Below are 23,958 nucleotides of genomic sequence, written 5' to 3'. Positions count from 1 at the left end.
TTTCTGCCATAAGGGTGGTGTCATCTGCATATCTGAGGTTATTGATATTTCTCCCAGCAATCTTGATTCCAGCTTGTGCTTCTTCCAGCCCAGCGTTTCTCATGATGTACTCTGCATAGAAGTTAAATAACCAGGGTGACAATATACAGCCTTGACGTACTCCTTTTCCTATTTGCAACCAGTCTGTTGTTCCATGTCCAGTTCTAACTGTTGCTTCCTGACCTGCATATAAGTTTCTCAAGAGGCAGGTCAGGTGGTCTGGTATTCCCATCTCTTTCAGAATTTTCCACAGTTTATTGTGATCCACACAGTCAAAGGCTTTGGCATAGTCAATAAAGCAGAAATAGATGTTTTTCTGGAACTCTCTTGCTTTTTTGATGATCCAGAGGATGTTGGCAATTTGATCTCTGGTTCCTCTGCCTTTTCTAAAACCAGCTTGAACATCAGGAAGTTCATAGTTCACATATTGCTGAAGCCTGGCTTGTAGAATTTTGAACATTACTAGCGTGTGAGATGAGTGCAGTTGTGTGGTAGTTTGAGCATTCTTTGGCATTGTAGGGTTTAAATACTTGCCTAGTGACTATAATAATATGATAGCCTGAACCTACATACCAGCTGATGCTGAAGGTCTGAGGGTGATAGCATGGGTGGCAGGATATAATATTATCCCAGTCACTTGAGATTGATTACAGTATGATTTTTTTCAGTTAGCTATATGTGATGCGTATCACTTGAGTATGAGTAACTTTTCTGTCATCACATGGGGTGATCATTCCAAGAAGCTGTCACTGTTACATCAGTCCACTTGTTCTGCTTTATCTGTTTATGATCTCTAGTTTCTTGTTATGCTAGTACTGTGATCACTGGGTTCTTAGAAAGCCAATCAGAAAGTAGTTAACTAAATTATTATAGCAAGACCTAACCTGTAGCATTATAGCAATGCTAACCTGTATTGCTAGCATTAAAGGAACAGGTTAGCATTAAAGGAACCTGAAATGTACATCCCCAGACTCACAGAGTTGGTATTGTTACCTGGTAGACAAAAAGTGTTCCCAAATTGCTAAGGTGGTCAAATTGCATGTGTGCATGCTCTGTCATGACCGACTCTTCACAACCCCGTGGACTGTAACCCTCCAGGCTCCTCTGTTGATGGGATTCCCAGGCAAGAATACTGGAGTGGGTTGCCACTTCCCCTTCCAGGGGATCTTCTTGACTCAGAGATAAAGCTTGCATCTCTTGCACCTCCTGCATTGGCAGGCAGATTCTTTACCACCGCACCACCTGGGAAGCCCCTGAGCTAGCCAAATTATCTCTTACCAGATGCAGCCTTTTGAAATTCATTTCTTTGGAATCAAGGTTGTCTAAAGCAGTTTTTTCTGCTGTGTGTTCTTATAGTTGGCCCTGCATGAAATCCAGGCTATATATCCCTTGGAGCATCAACTAGTGATCTATAAGAAAGAAATGTCAGACTATCTTCGTAATTCAATCCATATGAGGTTGTTGAGTGATCCTCAACCTGATTTTGTTCTTATTTTCATTATCTTTTGCTGTTGTTTGTAATTCGTGAGTTGTTCTTCACCATTCTGTGTAATGTTAATAAAGTTTTTGTTAGTACTTTATTGCTGTTCACATTTTATTGTGTAAGCCCATAGTTGCTTTTTATACTTAAGTCATTATTTTTCCTGTATCAGGTATTGTCGAGGTATTGCAAAAGGGAACCTATATGAATCAATATTTGATGAGCAACCTTTATGAGAGGAATCTGTAAACTTTGATTCATGGATGAAGTCTCCTTGAACTCTATTGCTATATATTGTGACCTCCATTGAACAATATACCTTTCATATTATCTGTATGTGTCTTGTTTCATTAGATCTATTTCTGTATTTGCTTCTCTTCATTGGATTTTAAACTTTAGGCGAGCAGAGTCTGTCTGTTCCTTGCAGTGCCCACATCAGGCCTTGAACATTTGAGGCACCCGTTAAATTTAAAGAGAATTAAATGGAGCTGAGAGTAGGATTAAATGGGAGATGAGAAAATTTCTGTCCCAAACAGCATTTTAAAATCTGTTTTCATATCAAAATGTGCCTTATTTATCTCCGAGTGGGAGATAAAGCATTCTTTGGCATACATGCCTAGTCAAAGCTCTAACAGAGTGTATAGCATAGAAACTTATTTAATTCTGTCTGACCTGGTACTCCTCAAATTTATTTGACAAAAGCACTTTTTTGTGAAGGGTCTCGACTGCAGTAGAAAGAAATCACCTCAAATTAATTTAAGCCCCAAGTGGAATTTTCTGGCTTATATAACTAGTAATAATTCTTGATGAGTTCACAGAATGGAGAGGCTACAGGACCTCAGGGCCTGAGGCTGGGGACTAAGCAATCTCTCTTTTCATCCATTTTTCTCTCCTGGTTTTGTGTTTCATTTTGGCCGTTGACCTCATTCTCTCCTAGTGTGGACAATCCTGTGACAGGCCCTTCCAGCAAAGAGGGTAATAACCTTAGGTGAAAGGGAAACATTGATTTTTACACATTTATTTGAATGTTAATTTTCCAAAATGTTTTGGTCCCTGTGTAGGTGGTGCATCCGTCCTTTGGACCAGCCACTGTTATCAGTAGGGGAGTTTACTAAGATGAGTCCTATCTAGGCGTTTGTCCACTTAGATGGCCTGGGTGGTGGTGGGATGCCCAGAAACCACTGCTTTAAGAGAAGAGTTAGGAAAGCTTATTGGGAAGAGCAGAAATAATAACCACCATTCATTCACTGAACAAACATTTATTTTCATCTTTTCTTCTAGGCATTAAGGATGTAACACTGAACAAAAGAGATGGATATTATCCTTCTATTAGGGAACATACATTCTAGTGAGGAGGCAGATAATAAGGAAGATAAGTAAAAACTGTAGCATGTTTGACTATAATAAGTACAAAGAAAAACATAACGTAGGACAGAGGAGTAAGAAGAACCTGTGGGGAAAGGGAGGTGGAAATTTTAACAAATGTGGCCAGGGAAGGTCTCAGTGTTGAGAAATAACATAAGTAAAGATCTGAAGGAAGTGAGGAAGGGAGCCCTGCAGACGTTCGATTCAGACACCAGCAGATGTGAAGGCCCTGAGGGAAGAGTGTGCCTGGTGTGTCAGAGGGAAGGTTTGGCCCCTGGGATGGTGGGTCTGAAGAAGACTGGGAAAAAGCAGCTGGAAACGAGGTCAGGGAGCTGATGGGAAGCCCGATGATGCTGGAGTTGTGGCTTGTCATAATAAGATTGCCTTCTCAGTGAAATGGGGACCAACAGAGGTTTTATCTGACTCCTGATTTGATTGCCCTGGCTGCTTTGGTGAACAGACGGGAGCAGGGCAGGGGGCAAGGGCAGAAGCAAACGATCCAGCTGGGAGACCAATGCCATACCCAGGAGGGAGGTGCTTGTAATGTGGCCCAGGGTGGTGGCAGTGAAGATGGTGAGAAATGGTTGGACATCCCTGATGGTGGGTCCAACAGGATTCACTGGTAGAATGGACATGGGGTGTGAGAGGAGGAGAGTGTGGAAGATGACAGCAAGGTCTGGGCCTGGGCATTGGAAAAATGGAGCTGCCATGAACCAGATGAGCAAGACCCCAGGATGAGCTAGTTTGAGGGGACTCTTGGGAGGGGGGCTTGGTTTTGGATTTGTAAAATTTGCAATGCCTGTTAAGACTTTTGAGGATAGATGTAATAGAACTGGACTTCAGGTAAGAGGTCCTGGCTGAAGTAAATATGTTCAACTCTTTGTGACCCCATGGACTGTAGCCTGCCGGGCTCCTCTGTCCATGAAATTCTCCAGGCAAGAACACTGGAGTGGGTCCCTTCTCCAGGGGATCTTCCCTAGCCAGGGATTGAACCTGGGTCTCTTGCATTGCAGGCAGATTCTTAACCATCTGAGTCACCAGGAAAGCCCATAGATCTGTGAGCCATCAGGACACAGATGGAATTTAAAGGCAGGGGGCTTGTCGAGATCACCCAGGAATGTGTGTAGAGAAGAGAGTCATCTGAGGACTAAATTCCAGGGCAACTCAGGCACCACACATTTTTATTTTGGAATAGCTACTAATTTCTTCAAGAACACTAGTGTCCTACAAACACAGTGTGAGATTTGCTGATCTCAAAGAATATATCTTTATAACTACTTCTCTTCTGAGCACATAGAATGCAGTTCCTCTAGCTTTAAAAACATGCTTCAATTTTTCCAAAATGGTGTAGTCATCTTAGTAAAGGTACCATACAAGTAAAACATTTTGTGGAAGAATATAACTGTGGGATGTTCTACATGTTCTGTGAGTCAGTAGTTGCTTAGTGATAGATCCAGACAGTTAGTATGTTCTAGAATGGGCCTCTAAAACCTCTTGAACTTTCCTGGGCATTTAATGTTCTTATGGTCTGACTGTAAATGCTGCAGAGCTCATTCCTTCCATTCAAAATATTTACGACAGCTGAATTATGTTGCAAAGGAAGCAATCAGTTCTGTGTGGGATAAACTGTTCTAACCCTCAGGGAGCTAAGAGCAAAGACTTCAGCCTTGGCAAAAGCATGATTCCAAAATGAATGCTTCTGGGACAAATTGAGAGAGTAGGATTGACGTATATACACTACATGTGTGAAACAGACAGCCAGTGGGCAGCTGCTGTGCAGTACAGGGAGCTCAGCTCAGTGTTCTGTGATGACCTAGACAGATGGAATGGGGGGTTATAAGGGAGGCTCAAGAAGGAGGGGATTTATGTATACACATAGCTGATTGACGTTGTTGTACAGCAGAAACACAACATTGTAAAGCAATTATACTCCAATTTAAAAAATTTAAAAAAACAAATGAGTGCTTCTGGAGTTCCCTAGGAGCAGTGCTGAGAGAGTGAAAAGGCTTGTTCTGAACTCTGAAGGAGGTTTAGAAAAGGTAGAAATGAGGAAAGGACAGTTTTTGGTCCTAAGCGTGGGAGGCTAAGTACCTAAAACAGGAGATTATGATCAGATTACCTACCTAACGACAGCAAAGAGTGCTGGAGAGAATGGCAAGTACAATCAGATGATTATAGAGCTTCATGGCCTGTGTTGGTAATGGGAGCTCTCTCTGGAAAGAGTCGGAAGAAGATTACTCTAGCAGTGGTATTTCATTATGCCTTTGGGTCACTTGACCATATCCCAAACTCTACTCCATGTTACACAGAGCAATTCATTACTGCAGCTTCCTTTGACTATAATAACAATTTGATGGTTTTAGACTATTCCCATGGCTGCTCTTTTCGTATGTGTAGAAATAAACAGACTTTTTGGAAATATTAGTATTGCTTGAAGGATTAATGGTATAAACTTTGGAAAAGTCTTTTACTGCTGGAAGTAGTCGTGTTTCTAACATCCAAAAATATATACCTTGCCTTTGTGGGTTTTTTTTGGTTTCCACTAAATTATTAGTTCCAACTTCCTTCTTTTTTTTTTGCCTCTCAGTTTTCTTCTTGTATGAAGTTCCAAAGGCAAGAATCTTGTTAAAATGCTACTGAAGGTGATGGTTTTGGGGATCAGTTTTCATGGCACTTATTCTCCCTTATTGAGAACTATTTATATGGAAATAGAAAATAAAACTCTACTGTAATTTTTCATTACTGGGGAAAATTGGGCCATGCCTCCCACTTCCCATATAGGTGATAACCCGTGGCAGAAAAAAGTTCACTGGTAACTTTTAACTTAAGTGGGGAGACATTCATATTGGTGAGATGTGTATATCAGAAATCTTCTTGCAAAATTCTTATCTCTTTCTTGTTGTGATTGTTGAGATGTTTTCCTTGAGCTGTTGGGAGACGTTTCCCACTCATGGTAGGATACTTGAACAAGCCTGTTCTAAGTGGGAGCTGGGTTGGGAGGGGGAATGAAGGAATAACATCTACAGGATAAGTTTTCAAAGTGACTGTTAGGCAGCCTTTCAATTCAGTTCAGTTCAGTCGCTCAGTCGTATCCAACTCTTTGCAACCCCATGGACCGCAGCACGCCAGGCATCCCTCTCCGTCACCAACTCCCAGAGTTTACCCAAACTCATGTCTGTTGAGTCAGTGATGCCATCCAACCATCTCATCCTCTGTCGTCCCCTTCTCCTCCTGCCTTCAATCTTTCCCAACATCAGCGTCTTCTCAAATGAGTCAGTTCTTTGCATCAGGTGGCCAAAGAATTGGAGTTTCAGCTTCAACATCAGTCCTTCCAATCAACACCCAGGACTGATCTCCTTTAGGATGGACTGGTTGGATCTCCTTGCAATCCAAGGGACTCTCAAGAGTCTTCTCCAACACCACAGTTCAAAAGCATCAATTCTTCAGTGCTCAGCTTTCTTTATAGTCCAACTCTCACATCCATACATGACCACTGGAAAAACCATAGCCTTGACTAAACAGACCTTTGTTGGCAAAGGTAACCTTTACTCTCCATGAAAAGCACTTTATACCTTTACCTTTCTCCTCAAGCTCCCATGTACGTCCGTCTTCCTCCTCCTCACCATCAGGTCATTCATATTTCCCTGAAAAAATGTAAGTCCTTGGAATCATCTTCACCCCACAGACTTCCCAGATCACCCCCGACTGTACCTAGAGTCTGCCTTGCCTGGTTAGAATGGATGAGTTGTGTTCCATCTGGATTTAATCCCTCTAGCTATGCATGGATATCTCTCTTCTCAATAGTTCAAGATTGCTTGAGCTGATTTGCAGTTATGCCCATTTCTCCTACGGTAGTAATCTGTCTTTACTAGATCATCTTCATGAACATTCCAAATTGTGATCATATTCCCCATGGAAAATCTCCATTTTATCCCTTTCTTCATCTACCTCCTTAATTCTTGGCTTTTCTTGGTAGCAACATTTTGCAAAAGAATTCTCTCTACTCCCTGTCTCCATTTTTTCACATCTTATTCTTTACTGGGTAGCCTGGTGTCCGCTCTTGTATAGATCATCCACCCCTTCCATCTTGTCAAATTCATTGGTCTTTACTTTCTTTTAAAAAACAATTTTTTAATAATTTGGCTGTTCTGGGTCTTTTGGTTGTAGCATGTGGGATCTTTTTAGCTGTGATTCTTTTTATAGCTGCAGCATGCCAACTCTTAGTTGCCACATGTGAGATCTAGTTCCCTGACCAGGGATTGAACCCAAGACCCTTGCACTGGGAGTATGGAGTCTCCCATAAGACCACTGGGACTTCCCTCGTGGTCCAGGTCCCATCATTAGTCCTTTATTACTTTTCATCTTATTTGAACTTCCAGCATCCTTTGACACTGAAGCAGATAATCCTCTCTTCATTGTTCCCTTTCTTCACCTAAAGTCCTGGTTGGTGAAGGCCTGCTTCTATTCCTACCTCACAGGCTGCTCTTTTTCAGTGTCCTCTGCCAATATCTGCTTCCATTCCTATAAAAGGTTAGGTACCCCAGGGTTTAGGGTCAGTGGGCAGATGTTAAGGGTCAATGGACAGCCCTTTCCTCTGTCTACACTAACACCCGAGGTTGTATCATCCTATCACATGGTCTTAAATCCTGATTACATGGTGATATCTCCTAAATTTAGGTCTTTCTACTCCACCTTTCCATGGACTTTTCTTTAGTGGGTAAGTTCTGTTTGAAACATCTGAAACTCCTTACTGTGCCTTCAAGACCCTCACCTGCTGGCCCCCCTCACGTCTGCAACTTCATCTGCTGCCGTTTTCTCTCCTGTGCTCCATCTGCTCCCACACACTTGGCCACCTGCTGTTGCTGTAACTGCCTAGCTCTTGCCTGGCTCAGAGGCTTTGGACTTTCTCTTTTCTTTGCCTAGAATTTTCTTTGCCCAGATCTTTTCTTGGCTTGTCCCCTTACCCCAGTGTCAAACGTGCTGCTTCAGAGGCCTTCCCTGACCTCCTTGTCTAAAGACGTATCCTCTTACATGTCTTACTTTTTTTTCTCAACACTTATCACTACTTTAAATTCTATTTTACTTCTCCCCTGCTGGAATATGAGCTCAAGAAGGCCATGTCATTAGTTGACACATCCCTTATCATCAGGGCTTAGATCAGTTCCTGGCTCCAAGGAGACTCTTAAACTCATGTTTATTGAGTTGAATAAGTTAATGAATTGATACGTATGTAAATATTGTTTTATATGTAAACCACATGGCTGTACACATAATGTTTTTGCATCCAAAATACAGAGAAAAACTTATATAATAGAATGGTTAGACATAATAGAAGAATGGCTAGCTAGGGCCTGCCTGGTGCACGTAGACTCATAAAGAAATTTCTTTGAGTTCCCTTCTCTGGAAATAAGTTGTGTCTTCTTGGCTCTTCCCATGCAGCTGAAGAATAAGTTCATGAAAAAACTGCCACGTGATGCAGAAGCTTCCAACGTGCTTGTTGGCGAGGTAGACTTCTTGGATTCTCCTTTCATTGCTTTTGTTCGGCTGCAGCAGGCAGTCATGCTGGGTGCCCTGACTGAGGTCCCTGTGCCCACAAGGTAAGCTGCTCCCTGACTCACTGGGGTCCCGTGTGGTCATAGGGAAAACTCCTCCCGCTCAGGCTAGAGAGCCAATAGGATGAGGGTTCACCCAAAGCAAGCATGTTGGAAAGGTTTAACTTGAAATAACGGTTCAGTCTGACTTTCATGCTCTCGGTTGACTTGGCACATGTATAGTAGTAATAATGATTATAATAATTAATTGGACTATGGAATAGTTTCTGATGGATTAGCCTATTTAATACTCATAATAATTTTTAAAGTATAAACTATAAGGGATTTTATAGATGAAGAAACAGTTTGAGAGTTTAAGTAACTTCTACAAGATCATATAGATGGTAAATGGTTCAGAGGTCTGAGTCATTTTCATTTGTTCTCTGTTTGATTAGAAAATTGATAGTGGGTATGTTCATACATACATATACACATTATATATATCAATATATGTAAATGTGTCTATGTGTACATATTTAGACATGTATATATGTGATTTGACTCAGTGGTAAAGAATCCTCCTGCCAGTGCAGGAGATGCAGATTTGATCCCTGGATCAGGAAGATCCCCTGGAGAAGGAAATGGGAATCCACTCCAGTACTCTTGCCTGGAGAATGTGGACAAAGGACCCCGGTAGGCTACAGTCCATGGGGTCCCAAAAGAGTTGGACATGACTGAGTGACTAAATAGCAATATGTGTTTATTATATATATGCACAAAAGTAAAAATCATTAAGTTGTACACTTAAATTTGTGTATTTTACTGTTATGTGTTAGGACTCATAAAGTTTTATTTTAAAAGAACGTATACTACTGTTATTACAATCATGTACTTATACTGCACAGTACCTTAGAAGTCATCCTTTTTTATTTCTCTCTGTAACTGAGCCCAGTAGAAGAGCTAGGAAGCTTGACTTTTATGTCAAGTGTAGTAGGTAAATAGAAGCTAATGCTTCAAATAAACTTGTACTTAGGAATAGGTTAAAGAGAAGTCTATAATCTTCAGGTTGACATTAGAAAATTGTTATAAAATGGGGCCTTTTTTGGGGGAGTGCCCAGAGCAAGGGCAGGGAACTTTTCTGTAGGTTTCGCCAGGTGAGCAGGAGAGGCTATGGATTTCCAGTGGTCTCAGATGATCTGAGCAAGGTAAACCAACAAGATAAGGGGCTCAAGATTTGTTTTGAGCTAATTCAGGAGGAAAATTAGGAGAACATTTCCTTATGGCCTTCCATTCTATACATTACAGGCCATTCTTTTTTACGCTGCTATTTTTATCCCATTTTTCTATTTCTTAGACACTAACAACAGGGAGAATACTTGTCATATTACAATATAGGAATAATATAAGCAGTCGTTGGACAAATAGCAGAGGAAAGGGGATAGTTACAGCTTATTCAGTTAATGGGATTATGATGATTTGTGTTTTCTATAACTTAGCTTTTTGCTTGAAAACATTCCAGCAGAGCCTTGCAGGTCCATCTGAGCAATCACCTGGCGAACAGCTAGCTGACTCAGTCATGGCCGAACTCCAGCTTGCATGTCCCTTTGGTTTTATTTATGTCTCTTTGGACCAACTTTTCTGGAGCTTGAAAGAAAAAGACATGCCAAGAAGTGTTCAGTTGCTCTTTTTCATTTTTTATTCTTTTTCTCTAGAAGCTACAAATTAAAATATTTTAAGAGGTTTTTTATTTAAACAATAACACAAGATCATTGAGTAGCAAGTCATGACCATTTTGGAGCCCCTCTTATCATCTGCTCCTGTCCGGCTCATGTTTTTCTGTCCTGGACAGTGGTACTAGTCTAGAGGTAAAATCAAGCATTATTTGAATTGAGAAAAGGAGCCCAGTCTATTCAAGGGAATATAATTCAATAATGCTTCAATTCATAAAGCTATTTCAGGGCAGTAATCTGAATAATATATCCTAGCATGTTAACATTTTTCCAGGAAATAGTTTTATCCATTTGCTATTCTCTGAACCAGGGCAAGCTGTAATCACTGAGAAGAGAGTCTCATTAGCTTCTTTGTGTGTGAGTAATACAGGGCCACTTACAGTGGCTGCATCCTGTGAAATCTAATAAAGGAAATCCCACAAGGAGCGTGGTGGTCATTGTGGAGGATGTCTCTGCACTCAGCTGTGTGCTTTAACATGCATGCCACCCCGCTATCCTGCACAGAAACCTGAGAAATCTGTTTCTGTGCACATCTTGTAATGACGGTCATTTTTTCTTTTGAAAAATTTTTCCATTTTTCCTTTCCTTTTGAAGGTGGAAGGCAGACTCTTTTACTTATTATTATTATTCTTACTATTTACAATAAATAGCATTACTAGCATGCATCTTTTAGGAAATATGATTATAGCCACTCTGTTTGTATAGAGTTCACGAATTTCTCTATCCACTCTGCTCTTTGCTTGATCTAGTTTAGCTTTCTGTTTGCATCTGGATTCCTACAGACTGGGTAGATGCTTTCTACATAGAGGACCTTCTTGTCATCCATGTGAAAGCAGATGAACTCTGTTCTTTGGTGACTTAGTCGGGTATGTTTATGATTTTCTTAGTGTCTTAACAGGCACTTTGCTTTGCTATTATCTTACATCTGTTCCATTAAGGCTGCCACTCAGTCATATTTATGGGCCACATGGAGATGAATATAATTCCCATTTTATAGTTCAGAGATGGAGCCACATGGATGACGTACTGTCAGTGCAGATTTCTGACTCTGAAGCCAGGCTCTTAGGGAAAATCTAAGAAGACTCCTAGAATGGATTGCAAAAAAATGCTTTAGGGTTTTCCCATGAAGACTAATCAAAGCCCTTGATGAATCTGTGCTTTTCTTACCTTGATTTTCACATCTGAGGCAAATAATTATAAAGGGAGCTTGCAGCAGCAGCCCTCTATAAAATTAGAATGTTTACCCCTTTGTGTCACCCTTAGTTAATGTCTATTTTGTTATAAATAATGATCTGCCTGAAAGCAGTTCTTTGTCCCTAATTGTCAAAACCATAAAAATTCTAGTAGAGGACTTGGGATGGAGGTCTTGCTAGTTCAGTTCTGTCTTGTGTAACAGTCTTCCAGTGGCTCACTGCTGTTTACTATGTGCAACATGGTTGGTTATGATGGGTTTGTGGTCCTTATGAATTTATTGAGGAAGCTACAGTTTAGCCACATTTTCCAAAGCCACTAAATATGAATAATGGGTTATTTGATTCACTGTTGTTTGAAAAAAAGGGAGTAAGGAATTGGTACATGCTGAGTTTATTTTAGAATGGCTGTGATATATCAGGAAGGAGGAGGGGTGCACATCTCGGAAAAGATGGAGAGGTTTAGGAAGGCTGGCTCTTTTTCTGATATTATGCTCTATTTCTGCCTATAATTATTTTGTGAATATGAATATAGTCCGTTGGTTCTGGATGCAGATCATCTGGTACTGATTTTTGTTGTGGTGAATGCTAGAGGCATTCTCCACAGGCACGATTGCTGCTGCTGCTGCTGCTGCTGCTAAGTTGCTTCAGTCGTGTCTGACTCTGTGCAACCCCATAGACAGAAGCCCACCAGGCTCCTCTGTCCCTGGAATTCTCCAGGCAAGAACACTGGAGTGGGTTGCCATTTCCTTCTCCAATGCATGAAAGTGATAAGTGAAAAGGAAGTCGCTCAGTCGTGTCCGACTCTTCGCGACCCCATGGACTGCAGCCTACCAGGCTCCTCCGTCCATGGGATTTTCCAGGCAAGAGTACTGGAGTGGGGTGCCATCACCTTCTCCACCAGGCACGATTAGTTACATGGAAAAGTGAGCACATCAGAGTGGAAGGGCCTCATGAAGATTCTCGAGACAGCCAGGCACTATTATAAATTCTGTGACTTGTGTCTACTTATAAGCAAATACAAAGAACTCAGCAACATAAATTATTTCCCCTGAGCCAGCAATATGGGCTGTGCCCTTTCAACCACACAAATGTAATATTTACTCTAATTCGTTAATAAAAAAGGCTTTTGGTTAAAAATAACATCTGTCCATTGACAAAAACAAAAACAACCACTTGAGTCATGAAAGTTTTCAGTATGTTATAAAAGCCGAGTTTGGCAAGATGGACTTCTGTCATAAAAGTTGTAACAGCTTTTGCTTCTTGGAGGGTTAAAGAGGAGAGAACATGTTTCGGACAGAGGGAACTTCAGCTCGATAAGTTGTTCTGTGTTGTTAGTTTTCCCAGATCTCTCATCTCCATTTCAATAGTGCACTTCCAATTACAGTCTTCCTAGGGGTCTGCTTCCCTACCGATGAAATTCTCGACCTGAGGTGATGTTTCCTGCTACTTGTGGGTGTCCAGAGTTCCTCTCTATGCATTTTAAGAAAATGGATTTACTCAGTGTTCCTGACTGAAGTAATGTGAAAATTTTAACTGATACGTAACTTTTTATTTCTATTTGGCACTTGATATTTTCTTTATACTTTATATATATATATATATCTCAGATCAGTCAGTCAGTCATGTCCGACTCCTTGCGACCCCATGAATTGCAGCACGCTAGGCCTCCCTGTCCATCACCAACTCCCGGAGTTCACTCAGACTCACGTCCATCGACTCAGCGATGCCATCCAGCCATCTCATCCTCTGTCGTCCCCTTCTCCTCCTGCCCCCAATCCCTCCCAGCATCAGAGTCTTTTCCAATGAATCAACTCTTCGCATCAGATAGCCAAAGTACTGGAGTTTCAGCTTTAGCATCATTCCTTCCAAAGAAATCCCAGGGCTGATCTCCTTCAGAATGGACTGGTTGGATCTCCTTGCAGTCCAAGGGACTCTCAAGAGTCTTCTCCAAATGATCTGTAATATATATATATATGTTTTATATATATATATATGTTTTAATAAAAATCACATTACTCAGGAAAGAGGAATTGTACGTTTATGCCTAACTTAATGAAAACACTGTAGCTCTCATATACTGGGTTTGCTACTATGATAAGTGGTTTTTTTATGGTCACCACTGGTCTGTTACTGCCATTTCTTCTTTGGTGCTGTTTAGTAAAGAGCAGAGTAAATATTTGTAGAAAATGTATGCCCTCATCTCATAGGATTTAAGGTGGAGGATCCACTACTCTGTTATCCCTTGGACCAGCGGCCCATTGTCTGCCAGAATTTATTTGAGAACTATTAATGACTGAGAGCATTTTCTGCACTTTCTAATAAGCCACTATTTTGGCTTTGTTGCCATATAGTCAACCTGATAATTAATTCACGTGTCAGTTGATAAATGTGCATTTCCATAGTGTGTATTTATAAATGTAAAATAATCATGATGCAGATACTAGGGAGAGGTAGGAAGATGTAGACAGTGATTCTGGAAAGGGTTAGATATTGTGTAGTGCTTAGATGCTAATATTTGGATGTGCTCAGATGCTCAGTTGTGTCTGACTCTTTGAGACCCTTTGGACTGTAGCCCATCAGGCTCCTCTGTTCACGGGGTTCTCCTGGCAAGAATATTGGAGTGGGTTGCCATTTCCTTCTCCAGGGGATCTTCCCGACCCAGGGATCAAACCTGTGTCTCTTGAGTCTCCTGCATTGACAGATGGATTCTTTACCACTGCCATCTGGGAAGCCTGAAATAATAAAAAACGACAGGCAAAGGAAATACATTGTTTTAAAATGTATTAAGTAAAGCATCCAGGTGTTACATATGCTCTCTTGCTGTACCACATTGGCCACTTCTGTCTAAAGCTGTGCCCTATCGTCCTGCCTGGCAGCTGGCCCTTGGTAGACAAGTAAATAGAATTGGGACATACGAAAAGTACTATATGTGTTTCTTAATGAGATTTGCATTTTACTTTATTTGTTAAATGTTTTTTTCAGGTGTTGCACTCATTCAGTGAGCCATCCCTTCAGAAAAGTGCATTGTACTTTTCTGTCAATAAAAAAAGCTCTTGATAATACTGTATGTGGTGGTGTATAATTTAGGTTCAGCTTCAGAAAAAGGCAAGTTCTAGTTAGAAGAATTAAAACCCAGTTCTAATAATGACTTCCTTCATACTTGAATGACTTTCGTGCCTGCTGATTGCTTTTGCCCATTTCATCTACTGTGATAACACTTGAAAGCGAGTGCACCGCTCCACTCCAGAACTGGTTTCTAAGCAAATAACTACTGAGTGGTTTTATGGTTATTCTGGTATAAACTCTGAGGATTCAGACATTCAGATTTACCTTCTTACATTCTCAATTTGTTTTTTTTCTTTACTCTTTAGATTAAATTTTATGATGAAAAATGGAATTATCTATTCAAGGGCATTTGAGAACAGACCCTAATACCTTGAAGAGTGTTGGCTATCAATAGCCCTTTCTTAAACAACAAAAAAATATAAATAAATTAGTAAAAAAGAAAATTTTACCAACAAAAGTCCTAAGCCATTCATGGTTTCATAAGATCTTTCTTAAACTTTCTTGTCCCTAGCTAAGTTTCACAACATCTTTCCCCCAGAGTGGCCTATGGAAGTGATAGTTGGATAGCTTTCTCTGGTGTATAGGTTGCACAGGTATTATTAAGCAGAATTGTGTGCTGGGAAAAAACAAGAGGTAAAAAGTCCTATCTGTCTTGTTGTTCAGTTGCTTAGTCATGTCCAACTCTTTGTGACCCCATGGACTGCAGCACACCAGGCCTCCTGTGCTTTACTACATCCCAGAGCTTGCTCAAACTCATATTCATTGAGTCCATGATGCCATCCAGCCATCTACTGTCGTTCACTGGTGACAGTCTTTGAGCCCATCCATTACCTTCCTTGAGCCTAGGTTTCTTCACCATTAAATGGGAGTAAGATGCGTGTCCTTATAGCAAAGGATAGTAGGAGTTTAAATGATATGTGAGTGTGAAATGCTTTGTAAGCTTTAGAAAGCTGGGCAACCATAGCATGTGATCATTTTTATTGTCCTCATTATCTCCATGTTAGGTAAGATATGATCATAAATAAGCAAGGCAGGGATTTGTCTAGTATTGCCTTTTGTCTGTTTTTGAATTCATATACTTCCTGCTCCCCAGTTGAGAGTTGCATCTTTGCCCTTGTGATCAGTGAGGGAGTCCTTCCAACATGATAAGGGGTGAACTTGAGTGGAGATAAGCCCATTATTGCAAGTTTCAGGAGCTAACTACTGTGGAACAGTGCATTATCAAGAAAACAAGTTTGGAAAAGAAAATGAGGAATCCTGTAAAAGAATTTTAACTGTGAATGATGTTTTATATTTAATTTCTCTCAAATTTTTCCTTCTTTACTTTGGTTGTCAGCATGTGGCTTATTGTAGAGGGGTTGGATTTTGCTGACTCCCAGCCACTTCTGAGTAGAACTATTTCTTTAAAATATGGAGAGGATCATTTGTCACCATCAATATTGGGTGAAGAAAAGTCAGAAAAATCAGAAGATGTGCTAAGTCTTTCTAGTTATTGTGTTTAATGGGTTTTCTCCAAAGATTCTGAAAAGTCAGAAGAAAGAGAAAGAAAAGAAAGTTTAGAAAAGAAAGACTTACTCATATAGTGAACCTTTCCTTCTTCATGAAGAAGCTTTTTAGGGTCCCTTGCTCAATTCTCCCTTGCTTCCAAACAAAATGAACAACAATTTGTGTTTCACAATAGTGTGGAAGAGTGCCTTTCATATTACCAAGACTATGACCTTTGTTTTAAAGATGAATTCTAGACCTAACCTTTTTATGAATTAGGGTTAAACATGTCTCAGTGTTATGTGTATTGAGTTTGATGAAATATGTGTTACAGCCTTTGCTTCTTTCCTCTCCCAATAGGTTCTTATTCATTCTCTTAGGTCCTAAGGGGAAAGCCAAGTCCTACCATGAGATCGGCAGAGCCATTGCCACCTTGATGTCTGATGAGGTAGGGAATCGGGAAGATGGTGATCTGTGAATGTCATTCTTTGTTCTCATACTGTGAGTTGGCTGTCACAATTTCTTCAATTAGAATTATGTAGTTACCAACCTTCTTTAAAACATGAGGTACAGTCATTTGTGCAAATGAGCTGACAACTGCTTTTAATAGTTTTCAAAAAATAAATTTTATGTTAGAATAAGTCATATTTTCCTTTCTCTAAACATTTGCAGTTCTGCTAACTGAAGTATGTTAAATATTATTTAAAAGGTTCAAGTCACTGTATTAACATAATCTCTTAAAATGTTTAATATATTCATCCTGCAAATTCAAGTGTTTTGTTTCAGAAGTGGGTTTTATAAAATAATGCATAGTAAAATGCATTTTCCCTTAGGTATCAGAAAGTACCTGTTTTTGTGGTTTTCTTATCTTGTGGGAAGGAATGATGCATATACTAAAATGCATTAGCAACCATTCTGCAAAGTATCTAGCACTTTGGAATTATGACTGTATTCTCATAACAGTTTGACGTCACTACACACACCTTAGACATGTTGAAACTCCGAACTAGTCTCATAGTAGGAGAAATACTATTAGAATATAGGATCACTGATTTCTGCTTTTATGCCTTTCTAGCTTGCTATTTTGCCGAATGTTTTGTTTTTGCTTCATTGCTTGATATGTTAGCTTCTCCATGTGTTGAGTGGAGAATAGAGCATTTAGTTATGGCAGTTCTATTTGTGATTACTCAGATGGTTACTTAATTTGGGAACACTGATGAATAGCAGTGCTGTTTTTTTCCTTTGAGGCAACTAAGCATCTCAGTGAGTTCTTTTATTTATTTCTGCATATTTACAATTTCTTAATTCTTCACCCTAAGATGTATTGATTAGAAATGCTTTAGGCAAAAAAGAAAAAGAAATGCTTTAGGCTGCAAATGACAGAAAATCTGACTTATTGTGGCTTAAACAATTTAGGGTTTGTTTTGCACACATATTAGGAAATTTGGAGGTAAGTAGTTGCTGGAGTTGGTTAAACTTAACTGCTTAATGGTAAATCAAGGGCCAAGGCTCTTGCTTTGTGGTCTTAAGGTGGCTGCTGCTGTCAACTCCATTCACACCATCTATAGCAAAGCAAGAAGGAGGAGGCAGGGAATATTAGCTGTGTCTTTCTTTCTGAACTAGTATTTTAATGCTCCTCCCACACATTGTTTTTTATTTTTTTCTAATCTCATGAGTCAGAACTGCCCATCCTTACCTGCAGGCTAGGCTAAGAAAGATACTGACTTTCCAGCCTCCATAGTGGGAGGTAGCAAGAGAAAATAAGGCTGTAGCCAGTTATGTCCACTGCAGATGTTATGCCTACGCTTTGAATGACCTCCCCTAAACCCCCAAACCCCCACACCATTATGTGCTGTTTGATAGCTTTTACACATTCTACTGAGGAGAAAAGACATAGCAATCTTTAAGAAAAGCCAAAGGTATCAAACAGGGCCCATCTTCCTTGCTGGAGACTAAAGAATTTGACTTACAAGGTATGAAAGGCTTGGGTTATGTATAAAGGACTTTCAGATTATCAGGCAGGTTAGAAGAATGAAATGATGGACAAAGAGTATGATACACATTTGCTACCTTGGATGGTTTGGTTATTGGCTTCCTAAAACACAGACAGATGATCACCTACTTAAAACCCCTTTGCTTTAACTCAAATTATTTGTGTGTTTGAGAGCTGCAGAATTTGAGTTTTAACCAGTCTTAACACTCAGTTTGAACTTTTCCTTCTTGAATTAGAAGCAGTGGTTTGGCCCAGTAGTTTTTATTTCAGGGAGTGATTGTGTATTTCTCTAAACTATTTTCATCTGGCTTCCATAGCAACCATATCAGTAATAGTACATACCAGTGGGAGATGAAAGGCAATGCTATTTTATGGTATTGTTAGGAAAAAATCATATAAAAGAAGCACAGCTGTTTTCTCATGCCTCTACCTATATTCTTTGGGTTCATAATCTGGATACTGAAATATTTTAGATTAAGCTGAATAGTAGGAAATAGGAGGCTATGGTCACAGTAATGTTAAAGTAGATTATGGATTGCATTCTTCAGCCTTAACATCTGAGGCGTGTGGAGAGTTCTTTTGTTGGATCAGCACATCTCTTCTTATTCTTTAGGTGTTCCATGACATTGCTTATAAAGCGAAAGATAGGCAGGACCTGATTGCTGGCATAGATGAGTTCCTAGACGAAGTCATTGTCCTTCCACCTGGAGAATGGGATCCAGCGATCAGGATAGAGCCTCCTAAGAGTCTTCCATCGTCTGACAAAAGGTAAAACGATCAGGCCATTGGGAGTTTTAATCTTTGAGAAGGAGAAGAGGTTCTGTCTAGTGCCTTAATATTGACAGATTTCCATTAAACTTGAGGTGTTGTGGCAAATGAATCACACATGTGCCTTCGTTTGACATTTGGTTGACACTGGAAAATGAGCATGTGGTGATATTCTTCAGTGATTACAAATTAAAGATCTCAGATTATGATATTGGAATACACTGTAGAGATTCTTTTGGGATGTTTCTGGGACCCCTTTATAGGTGGAAAGATCAGTTTACTCAAGGTGGCTCCCTGTAGATTTAAGAGGTTAAGAAATTGGGTGAGATAATTGAGGGGAAGCCATTTTCTAGAAATCTGTGGTCTTCCAGATGAAACAATTTCCCTTTCATACAACATACAGTTCATTCAACTTTTTATTCATCTACTCATTTTTTTTGGCTCTAACTAGAACACTTTAAAGTTGTCTGCTTCCCTGGTAAAGAATCTGCCTGAAATGTGCGAGACCTGGGTTTGATCCCTCAGTTGGGAAGATCCCCTGGAGAAGGGCACGGCAACTGATGCCAGTATTCTTGCCTAGAGAATCCCCATGGGCAGAGGAACCTACAGCCCACGAGGTCGCGACGAGTCAGACACCAATGAGCTATTAAGCACACACAGGATGGTGGCAGGAAATAATAATCTTTCTCCCAAAGGGTTTTTGGTCCATCTCTTCATTAGTTAGTGCATGATGTAGCTAAGAGGCAGGTGAATAAAATAAAACTAATCTTCTCTTGGGCTCTGTTGTCTTGATTAGAAAGAATATGTACTCAGGTGGAGAGAATGTTCAGATGAATGGGGACACGCCCCATGATGGAGGCCATGGAGGAGGAGGACATGCAGATTGTGAGGAATTGCAGCGCACTGGAAGGTAACTTATGGATTCTTCTGTTGTTCATGATGAGGTTCCCCTCTGGTCTGAATTCCCCTTAATCTTTCTGTCAGTGCTTTGTTACTGGTTTCTATGTTCGGTCAGCCAACACAGGTTTATGGTGTATTATTAGTCACAGGTGCTTGGGCTGCAGCAGTGAATGAATGGAAAACCTCTGTCCTTAGGGGTCTTTGTAGTGGTGGGAGACAGTGAGCAGATAACGAAATGTGAATCTGATTGTGTGGGGCAAAGTAAAGCAGAAGTAGGGAGTTTTGCAACAGGCGAAAGGTACTAGGTAATACCATTTTACATAGCATGGTCTGTAAGGGAAGGCCATAGAGGGAATTGCAGCATTTGAGGAAAGTCCTGAAGAAGTGGGGAGGCAGATCCTAGGGTGGGGGGTGGAGAACAGCAGGGTGCCTAGTGGGTGCTGGGTTGGCACAGAGGCCAGTGTGACGGCAGTGGCATGAATGAGAGCTGTTAGAGAAATGGGGGGCGGGTGTGGCAGAAAGGCCAGTCTCTCCCTGCCCTTGACTTTCTTGATTCCATCTCTTCCTGATACATTTACTCAGAAGGGTACCCATATTACAGAACAGAGTACAGAGTTATAGAACATGTACAGAGCTACATGTTACAGACGTGAGTGACTGCCAGGCCACTGTCTCCTCGGCCTGCAGTGGGGAGCTCAGGTTTCTCAGGCAGCTTTGGCTAAATCTCTTCTTATTAGAATTATGCCTTCACTATTAGGTTCTCCATTTCAATCTGAATTAAGTACAGTTTTAAGTAGGATACTTGTTTATGAAGATATGACTTTTTATTTTTTTTCCTTTTTTTATTATTTTTTAAATTTTATTTTATTTTTAAACTTTACAATATTGTATTGGTTTTGCCAAATATTGAAATGAATCTGCGAAGATATGACTTTTTAAAAAACACTTCAGATTTTTGAAAACACAAAGGTATGTCATGTTAACAGACAACTGAATCTGAATGAAATGACGTTCTTTCCTTCCTCCAATGACCCACTTGGGTTTGTTTCCCAAATGAAGAGGATGTTATTTCTCTCCTCTTCTTCTTAAAGACTAGAGAACAGAACCTCTCTCTCCCCCATTTTTTCCCTGAACAGTTCTTTACAAACTATTCCCATTAGAAATATCCTTTTCCTCTTCTATAGATACAATTTCTGGGATTTAACTTCTTTATTTAATCAGACTGTAATCTTTGATATTTTAACTTTCCTAAGTGCATTGCATGTCTGCAATGTCTGCTACCATGCAATATGTCTGTACATACCAAGAAAAGTGAAGCAGGGCATTGAATGCAGCTAAGACAGACAGACAGACACACAATCCTGAGAATGTGTGAGAGCATAGTGCAAGTCTTGCCATGAGTGGAGGATCAAGACTTCCAAGGGTTGTAGCACTCTGAGGGAAGACATCAAAGGCAGAAGGCACAACGTAGGGAAAGCTGAGTGAGGTTTGGTTGAGGGAATGAGCTGACACATGACAGGCAGCTGGCCTGCCTGTGGATATGAGGCGGCTCAGCTTGCTACGCTCCTCCATGACACACCTGCATGGCTTTCTCCCTTCATTCTTTCCGATCCTCACCCCAAAGTCACCCATTAGGAGTCCTGTTCTGGCCACTCTGATATTACAGCCATAGCAACTCTAGCATTTAACCCAGATCCCCACTTAATTTTTTCTTTGATTTTTAGCCCCATGCATTTTACTTACTTCGTTTGCCTCACTCAGAAAATAACTCCATGAGGGTGGGTATTTTTTCCTGTGTTATTCACTGTTGTATTTCCAGTACTCAGAATAGTGCTGGGCATATCCCAAATGACCAAATACACGTTTGTGGAATGAATGAATGAATGAGGCTGGGATGGAAGTTCTGACAAGATTAGAAAGGGCCTTATGATCGGCTCACAGGTTGGGATGTTTTCCTTCAGACATTGACACTGAATTCATCTACAAAATTCACTCTCATCTAAAGACCAACAGTCTAGGGAATGTGACTGCCTAATTTGGTGATCAAAAAGAAGACAGAAGAAAATGTATTCCTTTACAGTTTTCTGATTTTATCTTAAGGGCTGAAATAGTATCTTGCTGATTCAAACACTTTAAATACACCTTCTCTGTGATTAAAATAAGTTATCTCTCGGTTCATTGCCCGATACTTTATTTTACATTGTCACGTTTGCTTTTTCCCTACCCAGGTTCTGTGGTGGACTAATTAAGGACATAAAGAGGAAAGCACCATTTTTTGCCAGTGACTTTTATGATGCTTTAAATATTCAGGCTCTTTCAGCAATTCTCTTCATTTATCTGGCAACTGTAACTAATGCTATCACTTTCGGAGGACTGCTTGGGGATGCCACTGACAACATGCAGGTGGGTTTGGTTTGGGGGAAGACACAAATAGTACAGCCAGATTGCCTTCCTCACCCCTGCAGCTCAGCGAGAAGCAGATGGCCTTTCAGTTACTCAGCGTGATTTTCTTTCTTTTGCTGGATGCTGCATTTTACTTTGCTTCTGGTCTGCTGCTGTATTTCCAGCATTTTAGTAGTTACAAAAATAGCTCGATGAAATCTGGCTTGAGTCACAAGTGGGGAAAAGAAGGGAAGGAAATGAGGATATATAGCTCTATTTGGGCAAAAGCAGATCAGCTGCTTTAATTTTGTGCCGGGTATAAGGTTTCGATCTTCTATTACCTTGAATGTATGGACCACACTGTTAAACTTGATATATCAAGTTTTGGGGGAATGCCTGGTTAGCTTCCTTTTACATGTGAGCAGACGATGGGTGTTTTGCTCAAGACTGAATTTGTATCTTTATGAGAAGAACTCAGCTTTAAGGATAAAAGCCATGAGTTGGTGTTCCTATTCCTGGATCTGCCTCCCATTAAGCCATTAAGATTCTAGCTTATTTTGTTGGTTGCTTTGCAGGTGGCATTTGCCCTTCTTTTGTAGCCATAATAGCTGAAGTTTTAGTGATAGAAAAGATATTTTTAATTCCCATAATCAGAAAGATATGTACAAAACCTCTTTTAGTTGATCCAATCATTATGGAAAAAAATAGGCATTGTGCTAGTTGCGGAGTATAGAGTAGTGAGTGAAGCTGAAAAGAACCAGATTCAAGCCCTTTTCAAACACTGTTCTTCTGTGTTACTACTTATTACTGTTTAACCTATGTGACATTAATAAGTGCTGCCAACCAGCTCATTTAAAATAATAGAGCTGCTTCCAAAGGATTGCTTTTTTTCTACTTCTGTTTTCTCCCCTGGGCACATTTCATATTTTAGATTTCTGCTTAAACACAAAATTAAGATGGAGACGCTCTGTGACATCTGTGTTGACCCAAGCAAAAAAGGGAGACATTACTTTAAACAATTTTATTTCACTTGTTAAGAGCACTTTCATCTTTTAGTCTTTATCTATTGCTGCATAGCATGTTACCCCCAAATCTGAGGCTTCAAACAACCATTTTTTCCTTCTCTCTTATGGTTTTGGTGGTTGATGGACTCGGGTGGCTTGTTCCCTTAGGTCCTTGTAGACTTGCAGTGTTTTGGCAGCTGAGTTTGGAGTTGCCCGAGGGCTTCTTTCCTCACGTGACTGCTGCCGGGGCTGGGGGCTCCCCCTCTGACTAGTCCAAGGCTGGCTTGGGTTTTCTCACAGCTGGGCACTGTGATGCCTCCCGTGACCTCCTGCTCCTTTGAAAGGGAGCAGTTGCCACTTGGCTTTCCTTGTTGCCATGTGAATATGCACTCATTATTCATTTTCTGATTTTCAAAGAGAGGTTGGAAATTCAAATTCTTAAGTGAAATCTGGTGATTCTGAAATATTGGCCAATGATCAACATTTTAAAATTACATTGTGCTGACCAGAAAGCACTTAGCTGTATATTCCCAAGTATGGGGAATAGAAGCCAAGCATTGTAGTCACAGAGATGAAGTATATGAAAAAAAATGTCTTCCCCTTTTTTCCTCATTCATAGACAAAAATGAGTAAATTAGTTGTAACAGTAATTCAGTAATGGTATTTTTACAAAATCTGTCTGTATTCAAATTGCGTGGCTATTCTTCATCTAAATGAAAGTCTAATGATAATTAAAATACGTCATCAAAAGAACAAAGTGGAGGAAAAAAGCACTGGGGAAGTACCCTGAGGCCAGCACGAAGAAGATAAGACAGGCAACCTCATGTTAGTGAAGGACAGGGAAGCCTGGCATGCTGCAATCCATGGGGTCGCAAAGAGTTAGACACAACTGAGCCACTGAACAACGTTAAGAAAAAATCACACAAAGCTGTGATTTTGCGAGGGTAGCAAGAACAAAACCTCCTTCTGTCTTGCACAATATAGATAGACTTTCAGGTGAAGATAATTTTTCAACATGTGGT

The 23,958-nt window shown here is 40.3% G+C and overlaps 1 protein-coding gene across 3 annotated transcripts in view; it reads left to right on the top strand.

Moving 5' to 3' along the window:
* The window catches only part of SLC4A4 (solute carrier family 4 (sodium bicarbonate cotransporter), member 4), a 364,017-nt gene that overhangs the window by 242,356 nt on the left and 97,703 nt on the right, over positions 1-23,958 (top strand). For all 3 annotated transcript variants that reach the window (XM_010839087.1, XM_010839088.1, XM_010839086.1), the window contains exons 8-12: positions 8,324-8,481; positions 16,250-16,337; positions 18,496-18,650; positions 19,447-19,560; positions 21,779-21,953. In XM_010839087.1, the coding sequence (XP_010837389.1) occupies positions 8,324-8,481; positions 16,250-16,337; positions 18,496-18,650; positions 19,447-19,560; positions 21,779-21,953 (690 nt within the window). The remainder of the gene's footprint in view (positions 1-8,323; positions 8,482-16,249; positions 16,338-18,495; positions 18,651-19,446; positions 19,561-21,778; positions 21,954-23,958) is intronic.

Source organism: Bison bison, unplaced genomic scaffold (genome assembly GCF_000754665.1).
Source record: "Bison bison bison isolate TAMUID 2011002044 unplaced genomic scaffold, Bison_UMD1.0 scf7180017864110, whole genome shotgun sequence".
Lineage (NCBI taxonomy): Eukaryota > Metazoa > Chordata > Mammalia > Artiodactyla > Bovidae > Bison > Bison bison.
This window is presented reverse-complemented; position numbering and strand designations above follow the sequence as displayed.